Source organism: Onychostoma macrolepis, chromosome 07 (assembly GCF_012432095.1).
Source record: "Onychostoma macrolepis isolate SWU-2019 chromosome 07, ASM1243209v1, whole genome shotgun sequence".
NCBI lineage: Eukaryota > Metazoa > Chordata > Actinopteri > Cypriniformes > Cyprinidae > Onychostoma > Onychostoma macrolepis.
The window spans coordinates 15,877,760-15,901,417 of record NC_081161.1 but is presented as its reverse complement, the minus strand read 5'-3'; the positions used below and the strand labels follow the sequence as shown (position 1 = coordinate 15,901,417).

Genomic DNA, 23,658 nt, shown 5'->3' with positions numbered 1-23,658 from the left:
ATACATCATCACTGACGAGTGAGCACATTAGTCCACACTGTTTATTAATTAATGGACCCTCTAATTCTCATTTGTAAACAGCAGGCCAGTTAGAAGTCTCAACTGCTTGGCTTTAATGAGAAAGCAAGTGCAAGCAGAACAATAGCAGTAGGAGGGCTCCCAACTCCTGCTAATGATACTCAAGAGTTTTATAATAAGCCCACATTATGCACTTCATCAGTCTAAACACTTAACCTGGGCTTAAGATGGCTTTATTTCTGTACTGTAATGAGCCAAAACACATTTTTCTTTCTGCAGCACATTATGGGAACAAATGAAATTACTGACGCACAATGCAACACAACAGCTTTGCGTCAGACCGCAATGTTCTCTTTCGTGAGTGGCCTATCTAGTTATTATAGATTGGAGGGAACAGAACATCTTTGCTATTGTAAGAGAGAAATCTTCTCTGACATCACACACAATCCACTTATGAGATCAGAAATAGAGTCGTTACACACTGAATAATGATGGTAATGACTCACTGTTATTTCCCTAATGACTATTATGCTTACAATCTAGTGAGAGAATACACTTTTGCATGACATCTACTTCAGTGAAAAATATTGTAAACATCAACATTTGTTACCAAATTTTATCAGCTATTAAATGTGATCCTGGACCACAAAACTAGTCATAAGGGTCAATTTTTTTTTTTAAACTGACATTCACACATCTTCTGAAAGCTGAATAAATAAGCTTTGTTAGGATGGGGCAACATTTGGCTGAGATACAGCTATTTGAAAATCTGGAATCTGAGGGAGCAAAGAAACCTAAATATTGAGAAAATCACCTAAAGTTGTCCAAATTAAGTTTTTAGCAATGCATATTACTAATCAAAAATGTTTTAATATATTTATGGTAGGAAATCTACAAAATATCTTCACGGAACATGATCTTTACTTAATATCCTAATGATTTTTGGCATAAAAGAAAAATCGATCATTTTGACTCATACAATGTATTTTGTATTGCTACAAATATAAACATGCTACTTATGACTGGTTTTGTGCTCCAGGGTCACAAGTGATAACATGGGACACATCATAAATCAAACTGATTTAATTTCTGACTGACCCTTTGATGCAAAGGTTTAAGATGACCACTGAACAGGCTGATGTGTCCAGTCTGATGGCTGTGTCCACAGGTGCCGGTTTTGACCGGCAGGTCTTCAGTGCGATAGAAGGTGTGGTGGAGAACCTCCTGGCCTCCGATTGGCTCCAGGTAGTATGTATCATTTGAGTTCAAGACAATCAAACCTCTGCAGAAGGAAATTGGAGTAATGTCAGCTCAAATGCTCTCTTGATAAACTTCTAACTGTCAATTAATTATTCACCTTCATGTGGTTCCAAAGCCGTTTGACTTTATTTCTTAACAAGTAAATATATTTTGGACCCCAGATAACCTTGGACCCCTTTCATTGTATGGATAAAAAACCCAGAAAGTCATATGGGTTTGAAACAACATGAGGGTGAGTAAATGATGGCAGAATTTGTTTTAGTAAGGTTTTGCCCTTGCTGGTGCTATTTAAGAATGCCAGTAAAAGAGATGTGCATATCTATGAGTTCATTTTCAGTTGATCTTTCTTTTACAAACATATATAGACACAGAGTGGAATTTTAATGCCTCTTGATCCTTCTTTTAGCCTCAGTATGGTTAACGGCATTAAGTAGTTATGCATTAACTAATCAGAGAGATCAGAAGGGCCGCTGAATTGCTGCTGGATTTGAGGTCTCCCAAAGCACCTCTACAGAACCACTCTAAATTTGACCTCTGTAAAAAGTTTTCAAACAGTACATTTGAAAAGTATGTTAAAAATAAACTCCATGAGACTGCAGGGTGACCTATTTGCCATTTCAGATTTCAGATTGGTGTTCTCGAGTTGCCCCCTTTGTGCCTACGACGTGTCCTCAATATGTATTTTTGTCGAGTCGGCAGTGATGTTGGTTCCACAGTAGACCACTATTCAACATGCAGCACTACGGCAAGGACTTGTGGCTGAATTTGGAACAAGGTCTTTAGAGTTTGATTTCGTTAAAGGTTTATATATATATACACATCAATTAAGAGCAAGAGCTTTCATTATCAGCAATGCATCGCTGGCAGAAGTACTAATGTATGCTAATATAAACAGAATGTTTCAAAAGTTTTACTAAATGTAAAGAGATAAAATAAACTACTGTTCCACAGTAATTCCAGTAATTAATTTGTTTTATTCTTGTTTACAAAAGAGATTTATGGTTATTGGAAATGTGTTTTGTCTTCAAATTTTTCACAACTGGTCCAAATCCATTTAGTCACAAAACCATTTGTTTACGCCCCAGGGCATCCAACTATTATCTTCAAAATGAGGATTGTCATTTTCCCCAAGTTGACAACAGGCAAGCCGAAATGACTCAGGGTATGGCTTTATAATAGTTCTTGACACTAAAACTGTAGGCAAATTTGGCTGTGATTTGATTTGCCTTGGCATAAATGTAATATTCTTCATGAAATAATAAATAATAAAATAAATATTTAATAACAAAAATAAAACAATCAACTACATTGCTCTCAAATTTTTGAATGGACTGATGCCTCTGCAGACTATGGCACACATCAGCACATGACCTCCAATGAGCTGAGAGTAAAGAAACGCAGCAGTTGCCTTGAGAAAAGCCATATGAAAACATGCAGTGCTAATTACGTTTGCTCTTACAAAATCTTGCAACAGCTGTTCAATGACTTGATCTGTCTTCATAAGAAATTCAAGACCTTTGGCAATATCAAGAGACAGACTCTCCAGGGCTTTGCCCTTAAAAACTCTTGTTATTTTCATATAACTGGCTACTCAACTCAATATATATTACAACAAACTCTGGATGTCAAAAGAGCAACTGCTCTCATGCACTGAGTGATCAGGAATGAAAGCAAACGCTCTTTAGGTAATGCTGATTTATCCCACAATATCCTGACTGCTGCTCTCTGATTTCACACAATTTTCCAGAGTAAATGGCAGTTGCATTTATCATCCAGCCACATTTAACCAATTATCTTTGGTATTTCTAACTGATCTAAATGGTTTTAAATCCCCCACTGCAGCTTCTTTTCTGATATTACTTCATAATAACTTTCTTTATCAAAAATATTATCTGATGATCAGTAGTTCATGTATAATCAAAAATTAATATACACTACCATTCAGTAGTTTGGGGTCTGTAAGATTTTTTTAATGTTTTGAAAGAAGTCTTTTTTGCTGCATTTATTTAATCAAAAATATAGTGAAACAGAAATATTATAACTATCCATTGTTTTATATTTATTCCTGTAATGGCAAAGCCTCCAGTCTTCATTCTACATTCTCTGATGAACAGAAAGTACAAAAGAACACTCTTATTTGACAGAGAAATCTTTTAGAACATTTTACAAACTTTTTAAAACTGCATTATAAATGTCTTCACTGTGTCCTTGCCAAGTAAAAATATTAATTTCTTTGGGGAAAAAAAAAAATCTTACTGACCTCAGACTTTGATAGGTGCATATGATGTGTATATTAATTAAAGTTCAAAAACTAAACTAATGGTTACATAATGTAGTAATGACTTTTTATCCATAAAGAATATTAAATTAAACTTGTTATCCATGACCTTCATGTTCTCTTTGCCCACCAGTACAATAAATGTGTAGTAAAATGAAAGCAGTCCTTTATTTATTATCATGACAAAACCTTTGGTTTGTGAAACTTTTAATACAGTCAAAGACACAGATGATTGGTTTGTATCTCGAAGCATTAGGTTCGGATTCAGCAGGAACAGACAGAGGCAGATGCAGTTTCAAGGCTGTTTGTGGATATTGTTTATATGTAGAGAGGAAGCTTTCAGTGCTGAATGAGGACTGAGCACAACAAACTATTAACATTCTGGTAGGGCCACAGCATTAGTCATCAGTGCTTATATTCAATAACCTGGCCAAAACATTTCCGCTCTTCACAAATTAAGCACACAGAATTGTGCTGCATATGCAAAATTAAAGATGGCCGACTTTTTGCAACCACAAATGCAGAGTATCAACTAAATTTTCTTTCTCTCTAGGGAGCATTTTGTACTTTCATGCTTCCATGCAAACCCATAAACACTTGCTCACAAAGTCTTATTCATACAACTAACAGAAAAAAAACAAAAAGAGCCATAATGCTCACAGGATGTTCGTACAATCAAGCAGTTTACATGCTTATCACACCAAGCCATGTGACATTTTAGCCTTCCTAAGACATGTGACCGAATGAATTGAGTGTATTGTATATGAAGAGAATCCAATTATGCAAGACATGACATACCTCATTCCCAAACATGTGCTCAGAGCGATCCAAGAGTCATCATGACCTCTGACCCTGCCGTGATAGAAGCAATGATCCTGGAAAAGGAAGGAGAGGAAGAGATTGCTGGAGGCAATGCAGAGAAAACGAGATAAGAGGGAGCGGTTTGCTTAAGAGACAGGCTGCAGAGTTAATGTTGTTCATAAAATAGGCAAAACCGAGTTAATGGAACATCTATCTAATTAGTAGTAAAAAGACTACATCTGTAAATCACAATTACATTTGTTACATTTTTGGCTTTCAGGTTTATTGGACTTAATTAGTCTGCCTCTTTTTGATTGCAGCACCAAAAAACTTCCCTCAGGAGTTTACCGCTAACATTTGGAAAATAATCGCTCCATTTAACTCTACTGAAACAGATCCAAACTATGTACAAGTGATATTCTTTCAGCTATTAAAAAAGGCTTACATGAATGATCAGACCATGAAATTAGTTCATTTATTTGAACAGACAGGAAGCAAAAGAGGGATGGTCAAGCACGACAGACACAAATCAACAGTCCCCGGAGACAACACTTGACAATCCCTGCTTCCAAATATACCTACTTCCCTACTATATAGCAGGCGAAAAACAGTATGTGAAATGAGAAGTATGTGCAAATTCATCAAACAGTAGGCAAAAAAAAGCGTGCATCTGATGTCCAGTGAGGCCACAGGAGAGGACTTGTGAATGGTTTCATCCAGTTTTCATTTATATTACACACATTATATAGAATGTACTGTTTTACTGTTGCAAAGTTTGTTCCTCATGAAAAGAGGATGCAGTTTGGTCATACTTTATTTTAAGGTCTAATTCTCACTATTAACAAATCATACCCTAGTGAAAAATAAATATACTTAAATGTATTTGAAATACATTTATTTCATGCTAAGTATACATTTTCATATTTATGTACTTAATAAAATGCCCTGCAATTGTACTTTTAGTATACTAAACCGGTATACTTCAAGTCTGCTAAATTGAAACAACTAATTTTGTACTTAATGCACTTTAATTGTGTGGAAGTAGTGCTGAAGTCCAATTAAAGACATACTTAATATTTGATTGTGCTAAAGTGGAACTATTGCAAGTATACTTTAGGTACACTTTAAATATTTTACAATCCTCATCTAAAACACATTTTAGGCTAATTAATAAGAAATGTGCATTGTGCACAAGTAATACTCCAAATAAAGTTTAATTATAATTTATATATCAGTAGGTCTCGAGTTATCTGCCAGTAAATATGGTAATAGATTTGAACTATACTTAGTATGAAATAAATGTATTTTAAATATATTACTTTTTTTACTAGGGTAATCATTAACTACAATGTTTGCCTCAACAAACTCCTTATTTGCTGCTTATTAATAATTAAAGTAGTTGTAAAGATAGGATTAGGGATGTAGAATAGAGGTCTGCATTCCCGCGGCTGTCCCGCGGGAACCGCGGGACCCGACCAGATTTCTTGCGACGCAGGATTAAATTCCCGAATAAAACGCGGTTGCGGTCGGTAACTCTGGTGCAATTTGAACGGGAGCGGGCGGTCTAACAATATCCCGTTCCCGACGTCTTTTCAGAACAACATATCTGCGCTTTATTTAAGCACCGGTACAGCCTGCACGGGACTGTTATGCACGCGCAGCACGCATGAAACAGTGCTTCGTTTTATTTGCGAGGTCTGTGCGCAGCATGTGTATAACGATGCTCAGAGCAGGCTGTAGCCTACCAGTGAATATACGGCCCACAGACAGAACAGGCAGGTTGTCGATGAGTGACAGAGCAGAATAAAGATGGAGCAAAGTGTGGATGCGCTCTCCTTGAAGAACGCTCAACTCGGTTGTGTTTATATTTTGCTTAGCCTATAATTTTAAATGACACATGTCCAATTTATTTATTTATTTATTTTTCTTCCGCGACACTTTTCCTAGGCTAGCTACTGTGTTTACAGCAAGATGTTAAACTAATTTAGTATTTTGACAAGACGAATAAAATTATAATAGGCCATTTTTGTACAACCTACATTTGTTTTAATCTGCGACACTTGTTCCTGTTGTAAAGGTTAAACGAACTGTATCCTGACAAGACGAATAAAAATAAGGAATACAATTTTTGTACATTTTTATTTTCTATGTGACACTTTTTTTTCCTACTGTGTTGGCAGCAAAATGTTAAACGAATTTTGTGTCTTAAGACACAAAATTCGTTTAACATTTTGCTGTCAATAAAAGACTCTTGACGACGAATAAAATAACAAATACAATTTTGTGCAGACTACACTTTTATTTGTTAGCCTATTTGTCTTTCTTTCAGTAGAGGAAATTTAAATGTGTGATTCTGGAAACGAGATCTAAATTTAGCGGGAACGGTCGGGTCGGGAAGAAAATTATTCAAAGCGGACAGCGGATGAACAAAGAGTAAATATATCGCGGGAGCGGGCGGGTGCGGGATATAACCTCGCGGGAGCGGGCGGGAGCGGGACTTAAAAAACAGTCCCGCGCAGACCTCTAATGTAGAATATGGTCATACAGAATATGTGCTTTATAATTACTAATAAACAGCCAATATGTTAATAACGACATGCTAATAATCAACTATTTAATAGTGAGAATTGGTCCCTATACTAAAGAATTAACTGCAGTTTTTACTATTTCTTATTTATGTAGCATTTCTGTTGTTGTTTTTTTGTTATCATTTTAGATTTTTTTTTTAAGGTTTGGGTTTAATTTTGTTTTATCTAAAATTACTATTGTCATCACAGACTCTCCATTATTTTCCCACAATTTTTTTATTTATATTATATTTAAGTTTTTGTGTGTGTGTGTGTGTGTGTTTATTGAAATCAGCAGCAGTACTTCCTCTTGTTCCTGTCAGTGCTTCCTCTTGTTGTCAGTAGATCAAAATTGCGCACCATTTATTCACAGATCCATTCCATCATTTCAGGCCATCATAGGGAATATTTTCATTTCCAATAACTGGAACTAAGACATAAAACTGATTTGCTATAATGTGAAGCCTGCACACTGACAGTTTAATCTTCCGGCTGCAGGACTCATGAATATTTGATTTTCTTTGATTTGATAGGACTAAGGTTTGCTTAATGACTTTTTTTATGAAGTTATAAATACAATGCTAATTAAACCTCTGTGAGTGTGTGTGTGTGGTTATTAAAGGGGGAAAATTCCAACCTGATTGTAATGTGTGGTTAACCAGCTGGCTTAGGGATCAGTCCCTTCTGTCATATTTTCCTTTTCAGATGCTGGTAGTGGAAAGAAAGATAGAAAGAAGGAGAAATCCTCTGCGATTTTCCCGGGATTGAATTACCCCGTCTATCACAACAGGGAGCGAGAGGGGTGCTGTGATCTCTGCGGTAACTAAAGCGAACTGCTCATTCCCTTCAAAAGCTCTTTGTGTGTTAGCGCCCAATGGTGAGCTGTACGCCCATCCTGTGCTGCTCACTCAAGGGGGCAGCTGGAAGCTGTTAAAAGGGCTCAAAAATAATCAGGGGTGTGACTTCACTCCCATCAACCCTTGTCAAGTGATGGAAACGCAATTACAAAGCTCAGAGCTTGTGCGGGGACTGCAAGTGGATTTGGGATCCTTCATAACAGTCAGGAAAGGCAGTTTACGGCTGAAGAAATTCGCTTGTGGTTTTGTATCCTTTTCTGGCTGATCAATAAGTCGGATTTTGGGGATGCGTGGAGCAAAACAAGACTGTTTTGCAATGAACAGACAGCGTGAAAAATCGAGCAATTTTGTCTTATATTCCGAGTCACACTTTTTGATATCGAGTCGCTCTCGTCCCTGATTGAACCCGGCACTTCACACCTCAACCACATTCAACGGAAGCACATAAGTGACAAGTTTTCACAACTTTCTGCAAGAGTTAGCAATAAATTATCTGTATGAAATCTGCCTTCTGCAGCTAAAATATATTGTAATGGAACCTCCAGAGTCTTCTTTGCCCGTTAACTGAATGTTTTGCAGGAATTGAAAATAAGGAAAGAATTATTCATACCAAAAAATATCCCTGCTGGCAGCATTAGTCTGTTTACTGGCTACATTGTATAAGGCTGTTTATTTGTGATTTGAGTGTTCAAGTACGTTAATAGGCCTGCTCATGTTCTCACATGTGAGACAGACAGAGATAACACAACGCTGATAGCTGACTGAACTAAAAATTGCAATTATATTACAGTATTTTATGCAGTAAAAATTACTGTATTGGAGTAAGTAGAATATATGATAATAAAAAAATCTGAGTACCAGGAGTATTCTTTTTTACATTACAAAAAGTAAAATACATTACACTATTGAACATTTTTTCATTGATTTATAGTATGTAAAATTGTATTTATTTTTATTTTGAGATAAAATATGACTGAGATTTGTTTTGTGAGAATAAATTAGCCTATTTATAAATTAGGGCTATCAATCTTTTATTTCATGGCTCATGACATGATATACTGTAAAAAATGACTGTGGTTTTAACGGTAAAAAACTGTGAAAATGCTACATAAAAAAACCTGCAAAATGGTTAACGGTAAGTTCCTGTAAAATTTACAGGAAAAAAACGTAAACTGACGTTCCCAGAATTCCCTGCGTTGCATTTCAAATTTTGTTTGAATTTGATGTTTCTTCTTAGTTTTTTCTTATCAGTTATGTTTATTAGGGTTGTATGCAATGTTCCCTCTAAGCTGCGAGCGGCCGCGCACTTCTTCCACCGCAGCCGCGCAGAGAAATAATGTGCCGCGCACACGCTAAAATGAGTTGGGAAAGCCATTTGATTGTACTCTAGTTAAAACGAAAAAATTGCAATGTTTGGGTAAACCGCTATAGAGCTGGTGCCGCTATAGCGTTAGAACCGGTGAATGTGGTGTACAGGTTTCATAGAAAGAGAATGATGTGCGCCAAATGAGTCGCTGTAGAAACCGAATATTTCAATGCTTGCGGATGAAATAGTTCAAATCGAGAGGCAACGCAGACACCGTGACATGTGAAATAAAACGTCCTCGTGTATTAAAGAAGAGTGGCTTGATTAAGTGCTGGAAATAGCGGATGATTAACAGAACGGTAACAAAACTCTGAGACATTTACAGTCACACACAGGTGTATTGGGCAAACTGTGCTTCATAGCGATGTTTAGACAACTATATAAGAATTCACGTTTTTTTTTTTTTTTTTTTTTTTTTATATTTAACTTACAGATCTCAGTTTAAATGCTTCAGTTGTTTTGATATATTATATTATGTTCGGCCTATATTATAAACCTAATAAATAATTGACCTTGTTTTTTAATGGAGTCACTTATGCTCATCAAGGCTGTATTTATTTGATCAAAATACAGAAAAATAAAACCAGTAATATTGTGAACTCTTAGGCTATTGCAATTTCTAATATTGGTTTTCTATTTTAATATATTTTAAAATATAGTGTATTCCTGTAAAGCAAAGCTGAATTTTCAGCATCATTACTCCACTCTTCAGTGTCACATGATCCTTCAGAAATCATTCTAATATTCTGATTTATTATCAGTGTTGTGCTGCTTAATATTTTTGGAACCTTTTTCTTTGGTTCTTTGATTAGGCTAATAAAAAGTTAAAAGAACAGCATTAATTAAAAATATAAATATTTTCTAACAATATAAGTCTTTGTTATCGCTCTTTATCCATTTAACACATCCTTGCTGAATAAAAGTATTAATAAAAAAATAAATAAATAAGAAAGAAAAAATTGACTGACCCCAAACTTTTGAATAGTAGTGTATACTGTAACACAAAATTTCTATTTTGAATAACTGTTCTTTTAACTTTTTATTTCTCAAAGAATCCTGAAAAGTATCACAGGTCCTAAAAAATATTAAGCAGCACAACTTTTTCCAACATTTATTATAAATTAGCATATTAGAATGATTTCTGAAAATTCAGCTTTGCTTCACAGGAATAAATGATATGTTAAAGTATATTCAAATAGAAAACTTTTATTTAAAATTGCAATAATATTTCACAATATTATTTTGTGAAATAATATTCAGTATTTTTTATCAAATAGATACAGCCTTGATGAGCCTAAGAAACTTCTTTAAAAAAATGTACTGACCCCAAACTTTTGAACGGCAGTGTATTGTACTGTAAAAATGTTTTCTTAGGTAACCTAAAATGTACATCATTTAGTTACATCAAGGGTCAAATCAAATATAAATAGCACATTAAAGTTAAAAGTTACACACTTTTTGTGTGCGCGCTGTACAGGTCTGGTATAAAGAATATTTTTGCTCAGGTGGCTGAAATGTCCGCCCAATAGAGAAAAGTTTTGCTCAGCAAGAAAAAAAATTAATGTTGTTAAATTAATGTTTATTGCATATTTCAGTTTAATGAGTCTCACCATGATGGTGTTTAGTGTTTGTGTGAATGACACTGTGCACCTTCTATATATGTTAATATTTAAAAGCTGCTTGTGATGGGCTTTGGTTCATCATGTGACTTTCTCATCACCACCTGCATTTGGTGGTTATCAGCAGTGATGGGAATAACGGCGTTATAAATAAACGGCGTTACTAACGGCGTTATTTTTTTCAGTAACTAGTAATCAAACGAATTACTGTTTCCCCGTTACAACGCCGATACCGTTACTGACAACAAAATGTGGCATTACTATATTATATTATTAGAATTTAATTTTTCAGTTCATCTGAATGGATGCGCAGTGTAGCTGTATTTGACGTACCATAAACTCTAGAGTGAAGGCGCACGACTCGCCGTCGCTTTCTCTCACATACACGCGCGCACAGAAAGATGCAGAGCAAGGGAGTCTTTCATAACATGCAGAATTGACACGCTACATATAAACGATATTCTTTGTTGTATTTTCCTGTCAAAATAACGGCGTTCCTTTGGAATTCTTCAGCTTTTAAAAACTGCCGGGTTCTCCTGTAGTGGGCGGAACTAATGCGCAAACGACAATCTCATTGGCTGGCGCTCACCTATTATCGTCCCTGTTCTGATTTCAGCAAATCAATTCGAGCGAACGCAGACAACGTGATTAATATTCATGAACCCAGCAGCTCATTAATCCTTAGTGCGTTTTATATTGATGACAAATATGCATTCATACTTGGTTATTCTAATTACTAAAGTTCTATCATCATATAATATTAAATTATCATAATATTATATTATAATGCTTGACTGACTGATAATAAGTGTCAGTAGATAAATAGTGTAGATTAATGTACAATATTTTATAATAATAATTTATTCTTTTTAGTGTCCATTTCATTAATTTAACATATTTAATATTGGGGGCATCCAAAGTTATTTGACATTTGAACATTTTTTAAAAGTAACGCAATAGTTACTTTCCCTGGTAATTAGTTACTTTTATAATGATGTAACTCAGTTACTAACTCAGTTACTATTTATGAGAAGTAACTAGTAACTATAACTAATTACTTTTTTAAAGTAACGTTTCAAAGGTACAAAACAGATTTCAGTACTTTAATAGGTTGGTATATTAGCATTATATCAGTTAATGAAATTGTGGTATTTAACTGTAAATTTAAGTTAAAACCTAAAATGTCGTTACCGTATTTTTTACAGTAGTATTCCAGCAACCACAGCTGCCGTTTTTTTACCGTAAATTTTATGGAATTTTTTTTACAGTGTACATGGCTCATTACATGATATATTCCAAGTAATTGCAAATGATCACACATCAATACTTGAGAAAAGTGATCATTTTAAGACAGTAAATTATTGCAGCAGATGAAAACATTGAATGGACATTACAATATAATGTTATTTTTATATCGATATCATTGTGCTCATTACTGGTTCACAGTCCACAACAATCTATTTTGCATTCACGTTTGCCTGAAGCAATTTTTTACTGCTTATTTAATACAATTAATCACACTAAACAAATCTGTTTAAATGACACGCTAATATAACATTTCCGTTTTTTAACATTCTTCTTTTTAAAATGTAAATCAAGCTTTACATACATACAAATACGAGAATTGAGAAAAAGCAGAGACAGAGAGGAGCAAGAGCACAGACACACACACACACACACACACACACACACACACACACACACACACAGAGGTCTCAGTCCTGCTTACAGTGTGATTGCTGGTTTTGGTGACAGGGAGGCCATTCTCGTAGTGAGTTTCAGTGAAGTCGTGACCCAGGAGCTCCCTAAGAGAGACAAAATGAAAAAAAAAACAAGCTGTCATTGTGATAGCGCTACACACACATACACATTTGGCGGAGGTTTATGCCTTTTCAACAGAAATACTTTGTCTTTTCAAGCAATGTTTTGCACATTAAGATACAGAGAAAAGAAGTTTATATGCATGTTAAGGGGTTGAACTAACCACAGCATTATAACGCACAGGATGAAAATTTGCTAAATATTATATTTAACAATGTTTCAAATTAATTGTGTTTACTGTAAGTGAGCTATAAAAAACAAAAAGGTAATCTAAATGTAAAAAGGCAAAATATAATATTCAATATATGACACACTACCGTTCAAAAGTTTAAGTTCAGTAAGATTTTTTATGAAAGAAATGAATTCTTTTATTCAAGCATGGATGAATTAAATTCATCAAAAGTGACAGTACTTTTATGTTGTTACAAAAGGTTTCTTTCTAAAATCAATGCTGTTCTTTCTATTCATCAAAGAACCCTGAAACATGGTTTCAACAAAACAACTGAAATTTAATTACAAAGCAACTTAAGATTTTTTGTTGAGCACCAAATCAGCAAATTAGAATTCTATACATACATACACATAGACCGATTCCAATGCATTTCTAGTCAGTAACCAATAAGGTACATCTTGGTATAAATCATGGTATTTACATATGTGCTCACATGAACATTTTTTTAATTACAGACCCTCTGAATCACTAAAAATGATGCTCACATTCAGAGGCCAGATATCATTTTCTAGTAAATACCTCACACGCTTCAAAGCTCTGGCTCAATGAGAGAAAATAAAAACATATGATCTCAACTAGCCATCAATCCTTCTCTATCCCATCATTCCTTCAAGAAGTGAATCTTTCTTCATCACACTGTCCTCTATCGGGAAATACCAGGCTGATAAGAGGACAGGCTTTAGCTGGAGTGTTATTGTGTGGCTTTGCAAAGGGCTGGTGGTCAGAGCCGTGATCTTGTCAGAGAGGGAGGCTATGATTAGAGCGAAGGGTGTGCAGGATTTGAGGACCGACTCTGCAATCTAGTCTATCCATCAGGGCATGCACACATAACAACACTCACACAAACACATATGCAGAGGGACACTAAAACATTTATAACCATAAAGTCAAGTTGTTACATTTTGTGTGCCACTGGCTTTCTGATTATAGAGCATGACTGCAGTCTACAGCACATGCAGCATTTCCTCAACCAAGCGATGAGATATGATACTTAAAGGTAAAGTGTGTAATTTCAGAGCCACTAGAGTGGTTATATATATATATATATATATATATATATATACACAGTATATGTAAATATAAGATCAGGTTGGTCTGACCAAATGTGTTCAGGGAGTGTGTTATATATAAAAAAAAAAAAACTTGAATGGGTTACACTATTTACACTTGAATGAGTTAAATGGCATCAACAGCTTGCAGTAAATTTTCTCTGTATAAACTGAGAAAGTTTCTGAATACTGCAATGCAAAATAAACTTCAACGCTGACACATAAATCACTTCAGAGACTAACAATTACAATGTTTAATGCCCTCCTGTTTTCCCCTTGTGAATTATTGTTCTAACAGAAGTAAATGATCATTTTCAGACCACTTATATGACAGGCAGCCTATAGAAGCTAACCTTGAGAAACATCTGGATGAAAGACATTCTTTTCTTCTCAGCAGATCTGAATTCAATATCCCTTTGCGAATGATATTGCTTTTTGGGTTTTGTGCTTTTAAAATAGGTGAATCTCTAACATGGCAATACCAGCAAAACAGAAGAGGTGAGTCATAAGGACCACCATTTTGGAAAGAGCTGCTGAGGAGCGAGGAATTGGCTAGGAAATGAAAAAAAATCTCGGAACATGCAGCGAATCAGAGTGATGACCTTTCGCATCTGACAAGAATGAAATGATGGCACATTTTCAATCTAAAGTTGGTGTGGAGACCGCCGCCGAGATGGAGGAGACTGTTGTGTGTGTGCGCACGTGTGTCCATAACATTTCAATGAGAGAACACAGCTGGCAGTTTGATTTGTGTATTATTACTGAGAGAGCACCATTATCTGCGCATTCATAAATTACCTCTATGATTTTCACACTTTATGAGACCCCAATTCCTCAAACTCCAGCCATAATAACTCTACAAGGATTGAAAAGTGCTTCATAAATGCCACAAACCCTCACTGTACTGAACTTCTCGTTTAGTCCATCACCCTGTACTTAGAATTACCACCATTTAAAAGGTAAACACTTTTTACAGCATAGTGAGAAATGCACTCTTTCTGTATTACAATCAACAAACAAAACAAACCTGCCTATTAGCAAAGCTCACATCCACACATAAACACTAACCACTCGAGCAAATCACTAATCGGAGCTACACACTCATTACCTCTTCCGCGCTCAGCCACACTGACACAGTGGCAAACATTTGTGGGTTGTGAGGGGGAAAAAACACACAAAGTTAATGTGATCAACAAGGCATGAGTCATTGTTTTAGTTTATGCTGGGAACCACCATGTAAGTGTTGATGTAACACCTATTTTAACTGGCCAAATGCTGATCTTAACTGCTAAAAGAACCTGCAGGCTAAAACCTTGTGACATTTATAGCTCACTTAGGCCTTACACATCAATACAACACGTGTTTTTTTTGTGCAAATCACTTTCTTGGACAGATTTACTTACTTTGATGTTTAACATCCCCAGAGTAAAATTGTGTGGTTCTTCTTAGACAGGTAAGCTTTGTTACTCGCAGAATTATGGGCAATAAGCACCGATATCTGTGTTTTCCAGATGTGTAATCAGTTTATCATGAGTCAGTAATAAATATATTTGATTTTAAGGGTTAGTTCACCCAAAAATTAAAATTAGCCTGTGTTTTACTCACCCTCGAGGCATCCTAGGTGTATATGACTTCTTTCAGACGAATCCAATCAGAGTTATATTAAAAACTGTCCTGGCTATTCCAAGCGTTATCATTGCAGTGGATGGGTGTTTCTGTTCAACAGTCCAAAACACGTTAAATAAAGGCCTCCTGTAGTGAATCTATGCTTTTTTGTAAGACAAATATCCATATTTCAAACGTAATAAACACTTTTCTCTCACTTCCGGTATCTGTTGTACGTGGAAGCCATTCCGGCGGATGACGTAGGACGTATGCGTCATGCGCGCGCCTCTGAGATACGTTAGTCTCGTGAGTTTGTTTACAGGACCTAAGGAAGCAAAGTTTCCTTACTTTACCAAAGGAAAACCAGGTCTCCACTTGGCTTATATCGAAATCCTCTGACATTTTTCTTTACAAATCCTCGGTTTGTACTTCTAATTCATGACCGGCATTTAGTTTTGTTCTCTCTCCGCGTTCGTCACTAATCATGCAACGCTGACGTCCTACGTCATACGCTGGGAACGGCTTCCGCGTACCACAGTTAGATGAAGTGAGAGAGAAGTGTTTATTATGTTTGAAATATGGATATTTTTCTTACAAAAACGCATGAATTCGCTACAGGAGGCCTTTATTCACCCCCTGGAGCTGTGTAAGGCATGTTTTATTATGGATGCGCATGCTTTATTTGACGTGTTTTGGACTGTTGAACAGAAACACCCACCAACTGCAATGAGAGAGCTTAGAAGTGCCAGGACAATTTTTAATATAACTCCGATTGGATTCGTCTGAAAGAATAAAGTCATATACAACTATGATGGCTTGAGGGTGAGTAAATAACAGGCAAATTTTCATTTTTTGATGAACTAACCCTTTAAAGGGGTCATCGGATGCTCATTTTCCACAAGTTGATATAATTCTTTAGGGTCTTAATGAAAAGTCTGTAACATAGTTTGGTTAAAATTTCTCAATGGTAGTGTTTGACGCCTGTCAAAAACAGCACTGTCTAATGCAAGCTGTATTCTTGCATGCCGCTTTAAATGCAAATGAGCTCTGCTCACCCCTCCCCTCTCTGAGCTGCTCTCCGAGAGACGGTAAACTGTAGCCGCATTCATCGTGAAACTTGCTAATTAGGAAATAATTAGGAAAGGCGATTTGCAAAGATTCATTAAAACACCTTACACTCACTTCTTCTGGAGGTGAAGCTGCATCACAAATGATTCGCGCGAACATAAACGCATTTAGGCAGATCGGGGGTGCATTCCTTTCAGAAACAAATGTAATCCACTGCGTCTTCGGCGGCTCAGATGTCGGGATTAAATGACGACTGCTATGTTCATTATTACATCCAACAACAAAACACTTCAATCGCTTAGGAGTCATTCTTGTTTACATCTGCTCTTGTTTACATCTGAAACAATGGCGGACTGATGACAGCTCACTCAGGGCGGGTCTAAGGTAAGACACCAGTCCAGTCTGTGCTGAAATGCTACTGTCAATCAAACAGTCAATGACGCCACACAAGACAGGCATCTGAGATCGGCTCGACTTGAGAAAGGGGAAATGATTTTACGAGATTAAAAAAAAAAAAAAAAACACTGGGTGGATCTTTATCATTATAGGGTGTTTGTGTACAGACACTGCCAACACATTTCAGTTCCAACAGCTTGTAAAAGTGCATGTCGCATCCGATGACCCCTTGAAAGGAATGTTCTGGGTTCAAAACAACTTAAGCACTGGAGGTAATTAAATGTAAACTTGTTTAAACCATGATTTCTTGAACTGGAAATACTTTTCTAGGAGGATGAACTTTTTGTTATTCATTTCTAACATAAATCCTGTCAGTGACGTTTGCTGTATGTAAACAGTGCTCTACAATTAATCACAGTATGTCAGGTCATCATGACAATAAAATTAAAAGATTAGATATAATTTGGCTCATACCAACATAATGTTTTGTGGATTTTAACCCAGGGCGTATTTGAATAAATTCTGTATTTTTTGCTTTTTCTGTGATAATTTACATTCAGCCATATATGCTGTCTTGCACTGACCCCAAAACTTTCCTAAAGAGCATTGCAAGCAATAGTTGTCAATAGCTCAAACAATGTTTCAAGAGTTGGCAATTTCAAAGGAATAGCTTTTAGACAAGCATAGCATAGATACAAAAATATGCATTACTATATTGCATGTTATATATAAGGTTAAAGTTCAACCAATGGAGTGTCATTAGACAATAAGCTTCAGCAGCTCTGTTTATCCCACCTCAGAGATCCCATCAGAGTGTGAGGACTGGTGTGCATAATAATGTATCAGCCTTATTTATTTATTTTTTTGAAAAGTAGAGGTAAACAATGAAATTTGTGTTGCTTTGAATTTGCTTTGAGTTGCAAGGGACCTTGCTGGCTAAAATACTTGCAAGAGTACACAGTCATGACATGCTTAAATGTCAGCGATGTTGGTCCATCTAAAAAAGCTATCATCACCTTGTACAATGACTCCAGACTAATCTGATTGTGATGGTATCCAAGTCATCTGACCCATGGCTATTCATAATCATTGTATTTATTTGTGATAATTATGAAGCAACTGAAGTAATGCACTTAGAATACATATTTCTATTACAAACACATCTAATTAGTGTGGTTGTAGAACCCAAAGTAGCTCTAATTCCTTAAGAAATTCAGATAACCTACCCACAAACTTCCATTTTGTACATTCCTGTCATTAACAAGGAGCACTGTGGGAAATATGTATCCATAGCTCTCAGAAACCTCAAGAAAATGTGCACTCTGCCTAAATGAGCAAAAACAAATCAAGCAGTCACTGGAACGGCTAAACTGTGGCAAACATCTTTGTAATGGCTGAGAAAGGGACAAAACCAGTGGGATTCGGTTAATTTATTCCTACAGTGAGAGGAAATTGTTAAAGGGTCATATTTTCTGACCATTTAATTTCCCTCACCCCCGAAGGCCCACTTAAAATGATAGTGAAGTATTTTGCAGCAAAAACAGTCATTATTTAGTTTTTCATGACCTTATCTCTGACCCTTAGAATTAAGTTGCTGAACAAATTTGGAAAAAGCTGTTTTGCATCTTAGTTTCAATAAACAGTCTTTGTGGGCTGGGAATAAAGGTTCTTCAAGTTACAGTATATTTCATAGTAAGAGCTCTTTTATCTCGGAAGATAAAGTAAAAATTGATTCCTCACTTTATTTAAATATTAAATAATAATAATAAAAAAGAACCTTTTGCTGTTTGATTTGTACAGATTAATACAGACATCTATGGAAGCCCGTTTCCGCCACTGAATAAAAAATAAAAAAGGTTATTGTGACTTTTTATCTCACAATTCTGACTTTTTTTCTCGCAATTCTGACTTTTTTTCTCAGAATTGTGAGATATAAACTCGCAATTCTGAGAACATATTAGTCTTTTTTTCCCCCTCAAAACTTAATTCGCAATTGTGAGTTTATATCACGCAATTCTGACTTTATATCTCACAATTCTGTGAAAAAAAAGTCAGAATTGTGAGATAAAAAGTCGCAATAACCTTTTTAAAATTTTTTATTCAGTGGCGGAAACGGGCTTCCATAGACATCAGCAGAAGTATTTGGCCTCAGCAAATAGGCATAACACATTTGGTGGCAAATTTATTCTACTTGTTTAACCAAGGAATAGAATATTTAAAAAGGGAGAAAAGGAAATTTAATTAATTCATCCTGAAGAACCACCTTTACAATTGGGCACAATGATATGAAAATTATGAGCTTTCTTTTAATTAATTTCACAAGGTCCCTGTGGTCACAGTACCACTGAACCAAAAACACTTGTTCTTTTTTTCTCGGAATGGAAGCTAAATCACCCGTTAGTAGTTTTGAGCAGGTAAACTCGGGCAGCAGCACAATGATCTGTGCAGTTCAATCAAGTGAAAGCTGAACGGCGATTCATTTCTAAGGTGGAGCCCCAGTAGGCAAAAAATAGGAGAGAGGACGGGAGCATGATTTGAGACAGACGGCCTCCCGGCAGGAGCTATGAGAGGTGTGCAGGCTAGATATTCTAAAAAGAGTCTCCATTGCAGAAAACAGTCATTCAACAACATAAGGTCTACATTTACACTAAAGACAGAAAAAGAGCCAGTTTTAACCTTCCTCACACTAAACAATCCTCTACAACTGACATCCTCCAAATCAATGGAAGTGCAAAAAATGTGCTTAAATGTTAAATGCACTGCATATTGATGTGCTGCACATGCAATCTGAGTCCCAGCTTCTACATTATATTGTGCAAAGGTTGGCTGCCAAATGTAAGCAAGTGCACATCCATCTGCTTCCTCCAACTAATGTAGCACATCCATCCTTTTGCTCCCACTGATGTAACACCCTCCAACAGTTATCTGACTGAATGAATAGCTGGCATGAGAAAATGTGAGACTGTTTAGGAATCAGGCGTCGCTAAGATTATGCAATTCCTTTTAAGGATAAAGTGTGTCATTTTTTTTTAATGTTCAAATATTTTCTCCTATCCCAGCTTAACATGCAGAGACAACAACATTAGCTTGAAGTCGGGTGACTTTCGTAAGAGTGTAAACACTGCATCAACTACTGGCTTCACCAATAGTGTTATTTGAGTGGTGTTCCAGAAGTCCTAATATAAAGTCCAGCAGCATGAAACAAGTGGCTGTCCATATGATTTAATCACTGAATCATTCTCTCAGCCAGTTTGTTCAAAAACATTGATTTATTCTGGAACTAAACAAATGACTGTCTTTACGAGTGAGTCACTGAATCGTTCACTTAGCTGAAGTGTTTAGAAAACACTGAATCATTCATTCCAGTACGAAACAAGTGAGTGTTTGCATGAGTGAATCACCAAATCACTCACTCACCTAATTAATTTAAAACACTGATTCAATCAGGAATTAATTAGCATACACTCTTAAAAATAAAGGTTACAAAAGGGGGTTTTCATAGAGATGCCATCGACGAGCCAGTTTTGGTTCCCCAAAGAACCTGTCAGTGAACAGTTCTTAAAAGAACCATTTTTTCTTAGTGTGAAGAACATTTTAATAATCCAAAGAAACTTTTTCCACTGTAAAGAACCTTTGAATGAAAAGGTTCCATGGATGGTAAAGGTTCTTTGTGGAACCATTGATGCCAATAAAGAACCTTTATCTTTAAGAGTGTATGTGTCGAGTGGGGTGGGGCCGAGAGCCGTGGGAACGGAGCGAGGCCGGTGGAGTTAATGATAATGAGCGACACCTGCGCCACTCACCGGTCTCGAGTCCCACGGAGGAGCTCCGGAAGGATAAAACGAGGAGCGAGGACAGTGCAAGACGAGAGAGGACCAGGCCTGGACTTTTATTTGTGTTTTGTGTGCGGCAGTCTTCCATGAGGGGCTGCCGCTTTACTTTTATGTTTGTTTATTTTATTAAAACCTTGTTTAAATGTTCGCCGGTTCCCGCCTCCTTCTTCCCGATCTATGAACTGTGTTACAGTGTACTACTCTTACTATTTCAGCTATAGATAGATATGGTAACAATAGTAAGTATTATGCGGTTCTAAATTTAGCCTGTCTTTATGTACGAGTCATTGAATCATTCACTCAACTGATTTGTTCAAAATCACATACTGTCTATATCAGGGGTCAGCAATTAGCAGACACATTTTAGAAAGGAACCATTCTAAAATTGACTATTATTCCTTGTGTGTAAGCACTGTCATTGTCTTTGTAATGTAATAGTTACTTTTCTGAAATAAGAAAGGCTTGATGATATATGCAGCAGACAAATGCAATCTCTGGAGGCTTCAGCCCTCAAAATGTATGAATCATTGGATCAGTCACTCAATGGACTTGTTCAAAACACTGATTCATTCAGGAATAACGTAAACGTGGCTGCCTGAATGAGTGAATCATTTACTCAACTGATTCATTCAGAAACAATAGCTGCTACTGTTTGTCACATGGGGATGCAAAATGGTTGATTCTGCTGTGAAAATTTTCATTAGCAAGGTGAAAATAGACAAGGCGACTGGCAATATTGTGTGAAGTGTAAATATAAAGCCACTGTATATAAAATAGCATTGTCGAATTTCACTACAATCTAGGGCTTTTTTGTCACAGACTTCAAACATCAAAGCATGATGTGAGTCAGTGTTTGAGTGCATGTGTTCTGTTGTCCTTTTCCTGCCTTTAATGATAATAATGTTTATGCTGATTGCTCAATCCCAGATAGTAGGAAACAAATTAAAGAGAAAAAATTCAAAGGAAGCAATGCTGGTCCAATTCTTCTTCTGGACATCAGACAGGGAAGAGCCACACAGTAGCCTACAGCTTATAAAGAAACAACGGTGAGGGTCTGCGGTGGAGGAGGCACTGAGCACAGGCGGAGATAAGTGAGTGTGAGTGTGTGTCTCATTACACTTCTATTTTCAACCACCAGAGTCTGGGTTAACTGTCCAGTGGACTTCGCCTTAGATTAATGTGCTTGTTTTATGCACAGCTGGGTAGGAAGAACAAAAAGAATTGGACTTGTCTCAGTGTATGCGTGTTTTTTTTCTCTGAGGAAAAACAGGTGCGATTCAGCAATCAGCAGTAGAGAGAAATTACTCATAGTTCTTAGTTGAAAGGCTTACTTCAATAAGCTTGAAAAAATAAAAATGAGAGGCCATCTCAGGAGCAAAAGCCAGCTTATGACCACACATCTTTCCAAAACACATTACTTAACATAAAAATACAGCAATAATTTCTTTATCTGTACACACTGTGACGGGAGGAGCCAACGACAGACACAGTGGGTGTGGCGTCAGGCCTCGGAGAGGCTTTTTATTAACAAAATAAAGTGTCCAGGGAAAGAAGTGTCCAAAATAAACAGGGGGTCTGGTGTCCTCGTCGTGCTGCGGGGCTCGTGAAGGAGGGCAGTGTTCCAGGAGGAAGGGTCCAGGAAGGGGCGGAGTCCGCGGCCGCACGCTCCCACTCGGGTCCGGGGCGCGAGGGCGGCGGCTTCATCACAGCGGCGGCTCTTACACGTCGTCCACGGCCTTTGGTAGGACTTGTATGCGGCCCGACATCCTGGTCCGGCGGCCGTAATACGGGTGCGGCTTTCGTCCGGACCGCGGGTTCGGCAGCTCACGTCTTCGGTGGCGCGATGTCCCTCTACGCACCCTTCCTGGACCCACGAGGACACCAGCGTGCATGCACGGGGGAAGAGACCGGTCTCTCGAGGAGAGGCGCTGGGCATTTAACAGCGGCGGTGATGAGGCTTCATTCAGTCCAGCTGTGCCTCATCACACGCCGCCAGCCGCGTTGATCCCACGCCTCCTCTCATCCACCCACTCCAGTCGGGAGCCTGGTGAAGGGCGGCGAATAAGGGACGGGGTGGTGATGATGATGAGGGGGAGGGCCACCGATCCGTCACAACACATATGCATCACATTTCAGTTTATTGCATAAATAAACAGGAATGTGTTTAGCAATTTTTTACAATTTCACATTTTCAATTAATGAGTATATCCAATAATAATACAAATGATTAAAAATTATTAAGTGGATTCTGACACGTCAGTTGTGACATTACATGGTGTGTTATTCCCTACAAAAGATAGATTTTAGATAGAGAATTGCTCATTTCCTGCCTTTTTCAAATTGCACTTTATTTATATTTTTGCTTGGTTACAGTGGGTAGTAATAGGTGTGTGCAGGATGTTTGTTTGATGAATGTGAGTAGGTGTGAAACTCGGTTAGCAGAACATGAAACCTTATCTGCCACTAAAGATTTACCACAACCCAGGATGTGTAACCGACTCTGAGCGGTTTATGCAGTTTAAAGTGGGACTCTCATAGTCAGTAAGGTGTAAAATCTTCAAGGAGCATCACTATTATTCACTTAAAGGTAGTGTATTTAGTATGCAACAAACCCCCAACCATAAGTGTTAACTCATCCCATACAATTTGTCCTACAGACATGAATAATACCTCAAATTGTGTTTTGTTGAATAGGGGTGTTTACTACTGTTATTATCAAACTTTCACAAGGAAAAAAATTAAAGTTGGAATTGGAGTCATATCTAGAAAGCAGAATATAATATGACTAGAACACCCTATAAACCACCTGACAACACCTAAAATCGCAGAACACCCTAATAGCCACAAATCAACGAATAAAAAAAACGGTTAAGGTTTCACTCTGGCAG

At 36.9% G+C, this 23,658-nt stretch overlaps 1 protein-coding gene across 3 annotated transcripts in view; it reads right to left on the bottom strand.

Moving 5' to 3' along the window:
- Positions 1–23,658, bottom strand: part of adam19a (ADAM metallopeptidase domain 19a) — a 92,677-nt gene that overhangs the window by 23,957 nt on the left and 45,062 nt on the right. For 2 of the 3 annotated variants that reach the window (XM_058781948.1, XM_058781949.1), the window contains exons 3-5: positions 12,496–12,571; positions 4,355–4,459; positions 1,117–1,300 (exon numbers count right to left, since the gene is read on the bottom strand). In XM_058781948.1, coding sequence (XP_058637931.1) covers positions 1,117–1,300; positions 4,355–4,459; positions 12,496–12,530 — 324 coding nt within the window. In that variant the 5' untranslated portion in view covers positions 12,531–12,571. The remainder of the gene's footprint in view (positions 1–1,116; positions 1,301–4,354; positions 4,460–12,495; positions 12,572–23,658) is intronic. The other variant, XM_058781947.1, reaches the window with a different exon arrangement.